This window comes from Pterocles gutturalis, unplaced genomic scaffold (assembly GCF_000699245.1).
Source record: "Pterocles gutturalis isolate BGI_N339 unplaced genomic scaffold, ASM69924v1 scaffold46285, whole genome shotgun sequence".
Taxonomy (NCBI): Eukaryota; Metazoa; Chordata; class Aves; order Pterocliformes; family Pteroclidae; genus Pterocles; species Pterocles gutturalis.
This window is the reverse complement of record NW_010142507.1, coordinates 5,279-12,598: the sequence shown is the minus strand read 5'-3', so window position 1 is coordinate 12,598 and position 7,320 is coordinate 5,279. Positions and strand designations below refer to the sequence as shown.

Genomic DNA, 7,320 nt, shown 5'->3' with positions numbered 1-7,320 from the left:
CTCCATTATGTTGTGCTCCTTCTCTCACTAATGATTTTTCGTCTGAGTACAATCCAAATCCTGCTGAGTTAATTTCCAAATGTGCTCTTTCTGGCTATGGAAATAGCAGTGCAGTTTTTTTAGAAACACAGTTTGAGGTGCAGATATATTTTTAACAAATATGTACCTAACTAGTAGTGCCTTCATGTGTTTCTGCTGAAAAGATGTTGGATACAATACAAGCAGAGAAGTTTCTACTGAATGTATTATGTAAGTTAATGAAGTGCCTGGATGTGAAGGGTTTTCCCTCTAAATCACAGCTGAAAACATTTCCTCTAGTGATCTCACTCCTGGCTTAAGGCTTTCTTCTGCAGTGTAATTTCCCTCAGGTTTGTGTAATCCCATTTGTGCATCTTGAGACTTTTAGTTTTGGAACTAATATTTTAAGCATCAGGAACTTGGTGCATTCGGAAGCAGAATAGACCTTTTTTTGATCCAGCACAGTAATTGTTGTGAATATAGCTGCTATATTTTATTTTTTTTGTGTACATAGAATCTGGCAGATTTTAATCATTTGCTTTTTAGAGGTTGATTAATCAAGTTCAGGAACTTTAAAAATACATTCCACCAGTTATTTAAAACAAAAATATACTTGTGTGCTTTCCACCTTTGAATTTTAAATATGTAATTTCTCCAGCAGAAACTTAGTCTGTTCTGTGAGTGGAATTCTGCTGGCTTTTCTGGCATTGTAATAAATCTTTGGTTATCTAGGACATTAAGGCCCAATTTGATTTTACATTTGACAGCAGAACTCTTTATTTCTATTTCAAACGCTCATACTCTCTCATTATGGTTAACGTGAGTTTTTCTTCATAGTAGCAGTGTGAGAGGTAGAGGTGTGAGACAGTTCGACAGCTGAGGATTCCATTCAACCGTATCGTTTATGGTCCAGTAAGTCTCCATTAAATGAAGACTGTAAAGAGCATTAAATAAATGCATTCTGTGGCCTCACAGGCAAGAATACTCTGTGTGATTGCTGATAAAAATTATAGAGGAGATACCCGTTTTATGGGTTCTCTTCTTTGGTGGATTTATGTCGCCCTTCTACCTCTGTCTGTGTAGTGAATGACACTGCATTAAATTCTTAGCCCTGGCTTTGGAGAAAAGCATCACTCTTAGTGCTGTTGTTACTTCTGCAAAGGCAACAGATCTTCCAGAGCATTGTTCCAAACCAGACCCCAGTGTTACTCAGTTCTGCAGTTATTGGAAATTTATGATTTGGGGTTAGGCTGATCACTTATTTTGCAGGCAAATACATTGTTCTGTTTTCTCCATTTCTTCTCGCATAATTCACTAAGAAGAATTTATTTTAATAATTTGCAGACTCTCTTAAAGCACTGCAGATCTGTTTGTTCAGCTCAAGGCTTTGTCAATGTATTTTTAAATGAAAGAAATGTGTCTGTTGGCAGGAGTTTGTAATTCACATTTAGTAGTGGAGTTCAGGCTAGTATGTTATGTTGTGAGGGATTTGTTAAATAAAGCATTGTGAACGTGAATATGAATACAAGTTCCAGTGTTAATTTGATGAATAGGCTGTAAAGAACAGAAAAATAATCTGTAAAGGAGAAAGATTTCTTCATAATAGTGACTGGTTTTTATATTTGCTTTAGAGAGAGTGTTTTCTGTCTCCAGAAGTTATCCTGCCTGGAGCTGTCTCTGAAGCAGGTAGCATACGCAGAATTCCTGGCACATGTTTTCTCACTGCCTCTGCCTGCCCTTTTTCATTTTATGTAGTCCACAGGAGAAACACCCACAACCCCAAAGCATACAAAGGACAACAGAGAGAGCTTCTTCCCAGTGACGCCAGCCACACTGCATCCTACCACAGTGAATCCTGATACTGTGGCTCCTGAAAATCTCTTGAGACTGAACGATCTGCATTCCAAATCCAAACCAGCCTCTTCCTCCTCATCCTCCTCAGCATCTTCGGTACCTCCATCCCAGGAGTTACACAGGGACACTGAGCATCTCCGGGGTCAAAATGCAGAGACTGCTCCCAGCGTGAGTGATCTGGCACGTGGTAAGTCTCAGGGAGACAGAATGTTTTGGCCCTCTCTGGTCTGTTTGCCAAGGCCATGCGGTGAGCCAATGCCAGAGTTCTAATCACTAGACCGCATTCAAAATTCTGATCACTAGACCACAGAGATTTTATCGTGGTCTTGAATTTGGCACATCTACATAGTTCATACATATTTGAATTACTAGCATAGATTAAAAGACTGACCACTTGCGTGCGAAATCATGGAACAGCAGCTCTTCAGAATAGTCATGTCTTTTAAATAGAGAGTTTAAGTCTCGAGTAGCATAAAAACATTTGGTTTATTCTCTTCAGAGATAAGCATTTAGTTCTTTAAAATACCTTAAAACTTTAAAAAAGTTAGAAGTGATTGCAATTGAAATAAATTGATGGACAACCTACATGTGACTGACAAGTGCCTGGTTAACATAATCAGATGCCTAGCTGTCACTGCCCTGTGTATGTGTGTGGAGATGCATAACCCTGTGAAAATTCTGAGCTTCTACATGGTTCGAAAAGTTAGTGTGTCATCACTGCTACTTTTCACATTTGAGGAAAGAAGCATCTGGCGGGACTGGAATGTTGGGAATATATTCTTTATAGCCCTAGTATGGTTATGTGCAAGGTTAGAGTACAGAAAAGGATTGAAGAAACAGAACAAATGTTATTTATTCTATAGCACGATCGTGTAATTTGTTTAGGACCGTGTTATGTGCTTGGCTGTATACAGTTTGTCTAGATGAGGAAGGAATGAAATGAGAATACTGTCTCTTTTTTTGCTGCTGCCATGGCAGGCTGGCTTGCTAGCAGTAGTCAAAATCACTGCGCAAGGCAGTACTGATCCACTTCGGGGAATGAAGTAAGATTAAATCCAATTTCAGACTTGTCTTGAGTGCTGAAAAGAGGCAGTTTTGCTTCTTTGTGGGACACTGCGCGTGTTAAGGTGGCAGGACCCCTGCCATAGCCTGTATTTTCTTGTAACCTTATCAGGAACACTGTCTGAAAAAGCGTCTGCTGCTGCTTTTGCTCATTCCATCTGTTCACAAGCTTGGGCCCTAACACTACTCACAAAATGCCATAGACAAATTTGTAGGAGCCCAGATAAATTTATGAATGAACCATATATGTACAGGTATTGTGAGAGGTGACAGCTGAGGATACGGTGGAAGTACTGCCCAGATTTGTGAGACTTAATGGCACATAATATTAATTAATAATGAATAGACTCTAGTCTATAGATCAGGTCTGGATGTTTTGTTAATCTCGTATTGTGACTTTCTGAAATTTTGATTGTATACTTCTGATATTTTATTTCTTTCCATCTGTAGTCAGCCTTGGCATCTGAATGCACATAATCTTCTGAAGTCGTCAGCAGTGAAGAGCAAATTAGGGAGAAGTCAGTTTTCCCAGTTTGCTAATCTCTGAGTACACGACAAAATTGAAATTCAACATCCAATATTAGAATTTGCATTATAATAAGTTTCCTTTTTCACAAGTCTGGGGAGAGATCGTCTTGAGGAGGGGAAGAAGGGAAAGGGGAGTGATAAGGAAGGAATGGCTTAGTCAATGTGTAAACCACGTTTGTTATTGTCCTTATGAAGCTAAAGAATGGAGTTGCATGGTGTCATAAGATACCTTGGCAGGCTTGTTCAACAGGGAGTAGTTCGTGTTTGTGCCTAGACAACAGGGGAGGAAAAAAAAAATGAGTCCTCTGAAGTTGCGGTACACTTAATAAACAGACTGGTAGGAATGGCAATGCAGATAAGAACTCACACATTCTTTTGATTTTCACAACCATTTCTAACGTGCTTTCCTCTCTGTGATTTCTCAGGCCACATTGCAGTGATTGGAACATTTATTTTAATCTTTTGACTTCTAGGCTTTGTTAGGGTTGTGAAGTTACATATTGTTCTTTCATGCTTTCTATAGATCATGTTGGTTGAGGGAGATGGAAGGGTTAGCTGCCAGAATTACACCCCTGAATCTGTGTCTGAAGATCAAGAGCCTCTCTCTGCAGAGCTCTTATTCCAGTGCTGAATGCATGTGTTGTATCTGGCTTTCTGGCTCTCAGACCTGCCTGACAGGTCATTTCTCTAGCTGAGAGATACACCAATTACTGCTGTGTCCTTTCTTGTTCTTTTCTTTTTAATTTTCCTACCTCTGCATCCACCTCCTCTAAAAAGACGTATTTGTAATTCCGTTATAACCCTTTTTCATCTGCCTTTCATTACCTGTTTCTGTAAAAACTCTTCCCATTTTTACAGTAATCTGGTTTCGTCCTTTTTGTCTCTTGTCACCTCCTCCTGTGTCTATTTGTTCCTGTGAAAGTATTCCACATCAGAGGGTATTAGCTGCTGTCGTTTTCTGTGACTTACCCAGATAAAGGAATGGCTTTCCAAGCAACTTTGATGCTATGCCACTCATTTCTTAGGTAAATGTTTCAGTGAGATTTTTGTCTAGACCATGACTAACTGGTACGGAATACAGCGTGATGAAGTCCAGAAGCAGAGTGATGGTAGTGGTAGTTTCAGCATGAGAGCGTCCTAAGTTTAGGCATAAATGTATATGGTAGTATTAGCCTTTGTGGCTCAGCCTGATATTTTCTCTGGGGAAACTAAAACAGGACAATTAAGGTAAGCCCTCTCTAGCCTGTCACACTGTTCCAGTATCATACTGTTCTACACTGCTGAAAAATCTTGACATTTTCTTCTTCTTCGCTATTCTGATAATGACTCTTACAAGGAATGAACAGCAAAACATTCACATCTGAGTTTTGGTACTAAGAGAAGGTTTTTATGCTTGGAATTGTTTAAAGTTACGTGTTTTGCTTAAAGACAGCTATTTACCAAATTGAAATATAAAATCTGAGTAGAAGAGTAGCACTGCCCCCTCTCATTAAATTTTTGTCTATTTAAGGCCTAAGCATTTCAATATAAAAACAAGGTCATGATATAGCTGTCCAAACTTAGAAATTCAGAGGTAAGGAAGACAATTCTTTCTGTACTGTGCAGGGAAGTTGCCTTCTATAAGCCATGTGAATATACTGCTGTCATTTCAGATGTTCATTACTTAGGCACAACAGGGCAAGTAGAGTTGTAAACATACTTCAACCTGTAGAACTACTAGACTTTCAGAAGCACAAGAAATAAATGTAAGTGAGGATGGGAAGGTAAGCAGCACTATTGCAGTAGCAAGCAATGAAGTTAAACTGTTTAAGCGTGTGTAGGCAGCAGCAGACTCCATAAAAGACAGATGTTCAAAATAAAGAGGGTTTTGAAATGATAAGTCCTAAGAAGTCAGTAATGATGCTGTAATGTGGCAGTTCATCCTGTAGGCTTTGAACTGAGTGTCAGTCATAGGAGTACTTTTAGGCGCAAAGAGCATCTTTTCTCAGAAGTCTGTGGCTTAGTTTATTTTAACAGCTGGTGCATGACCTTAGGTTGATCCTGAGTTCTCAGAAAGCTGAGGCAGTTTACCTAAGGGAGAGGGAAATACTGCAAAGAATTTGTCAGCTCTCTAATTTTGCATTGACAACACCTGACTTTGTATTAGAACAGTGCATGGCACAAGGGTTCACCTTGGTTCCCCACAGATATCCAAACATCAGTGGACATCCACAATCCCTGTTTCTGTCTGAGTGAAATAATGGAGATTTTAAGTTCTCATCTTTAGTTAGGTTTAGCCATGTACTGATCTCAGTGTCTTCTGAATTTGCTTGTCATAAATTTCTAAAGATAAAACCACTTTAAGAGCCTGTAATTCAGTGTATTGAAAACTCTGCTTACACAAAATGCCCAAAGTATTAGGCATGGCCAACAGCGCCATGCTTTAATTAGGGGTTTCAATTAAAACTTTCAGGTATGTTTTGAATGACTGGAAGTAGTAACATTCAACCCTCTTAATTGCAATCAGTGGCTTACCTTGTTTTTTCTGCTGAATTCAAAGTTGTACTTCAGAGCACAGAGTTGTTCTCAGCAGATGGCTCAAAGAAAGCTGAAGCACAGAAAAGGTTAGACTGGCCAAGGACCCGTGGCCTCACGTGAGCCCTCTTCGTGTTACTTGCCATGAGGACTCCCTCTAAAATGCCCATGTTCTTCTACTCTGGTTTCTTGGGTCACTTGTATGCAATTTACTTTCATTACTTTCTCTTTCATTTTCCTTGTTGACTTACTCTGGTTTTCAGCAGCTGCCTTCCTCAGTTCCCAAGGCTGAATTTCTCCAAGGCTTTAAAAACTCTGCTTTCAGTACTTGACACCCTGTACCTATTGTACCATCCTGGGGTCGGAGCTCCTATCCACAACGTCACTAATAGAAGTCAGCCAGGCTGCCTTCAGCTAGCATTTGCTCTCTCTGATCTCTTGCTGTTTCTGCCTCCTTGGCATTGGTGTTCTCACTTCCCTTCTCTGATCCTTGCTTTTCATGAAGCTTTTTATTTTGCACCATGGGTGCACTCTGAAAACAACTTCACTGCTGACTGTCAGCAGGGGGTTCCTGATTGTGAATGACTTCTGAATTCCCTCTTGCCTGGTGCTCACACAGTGCCAGTCAGTCGTGTCTTTTCCTCTCCCCTCTGGAAGTATGCTGATGTGCTTTGCTATCGCAGCAAATTCATTCCAGAAGAGTACATAGTGTCTGTTTCTGATCTTTATCCTTCAAATGTCTTTAGTTTTATTTGTTTGATCCAACGCTGTGCAGAAAATCCCTTGAAACCAAAACTGTTGTTGTGTCTGTGTACCACGTTAGATCAGTAAGAACAAACGGGACAGGAGCGGCAGCTTCCCTTCTGCAGCCTGCGAGGTGACGGTACGTAGCCGGGGGTTTAGTGCAGACTGGGCAGGTTTGTGGTCCGAGAGGCTCTCTGGCCCCATGCACCCTTAGATCCCCCTGAAAATCCTGGAGAGTCGCTGGCCTGTGGATATCTTACACTAACGGAACACGTTGTCTGGAGACCGCTTGTAAAGGAACATGGTAATGATGCTGTGTTGTTACAGTATGTTTGGGTTTCACTAGTTTTAGATTACTGCCAGCAGTGTAAGTTTTACATCTATTCCTGCAGAATTGCAGACTGAAGAGAGATCGAGCTGTAAGCCTATGGCACAGGTATTGCATTACTTACAAAGTCCTTAGAAAATTGTGGGGTGTCATTATATTATTTTAAGAGATTTTTCTAACAAGTGCTTTTGCTAATTTGCATTGTGCTTAGCTGGCTGTTGGCCACAGAAGGATGAAATATTGACAGAGAAGGAACGGTCTTACGGCATGCA

The 7,320-nt window shown here is 40.3% G+C and overlaps 1 protein-coding gene across 1 annotated transcript in view; it reads left to right on the top strand.

Annotated features, from left to right (window-relative positions):
* LOC104469750 (calcineurin-binding protein cabin-1-like) overlaps positions 1 to 2,119 on the top strand; it is a gene marked incomplete at both ends in the record, with an annotated part of 16,412 nt that extends 14,293 nt beyond the window's left edge. The window contains one exon of the mRNA XM_010084383.1: positions 1,774 to 2,119. Coding sequence (XP_010082685.1) covers positions 1,774 to 2,119 — 346 coding nt within the window. The remainder of the gene's footprint in view (positions 1 to 1,773) is intronic.
* Between the last annotated feature and the right edge of the window lie 5,201 nt (positions 2,120 to 7,320).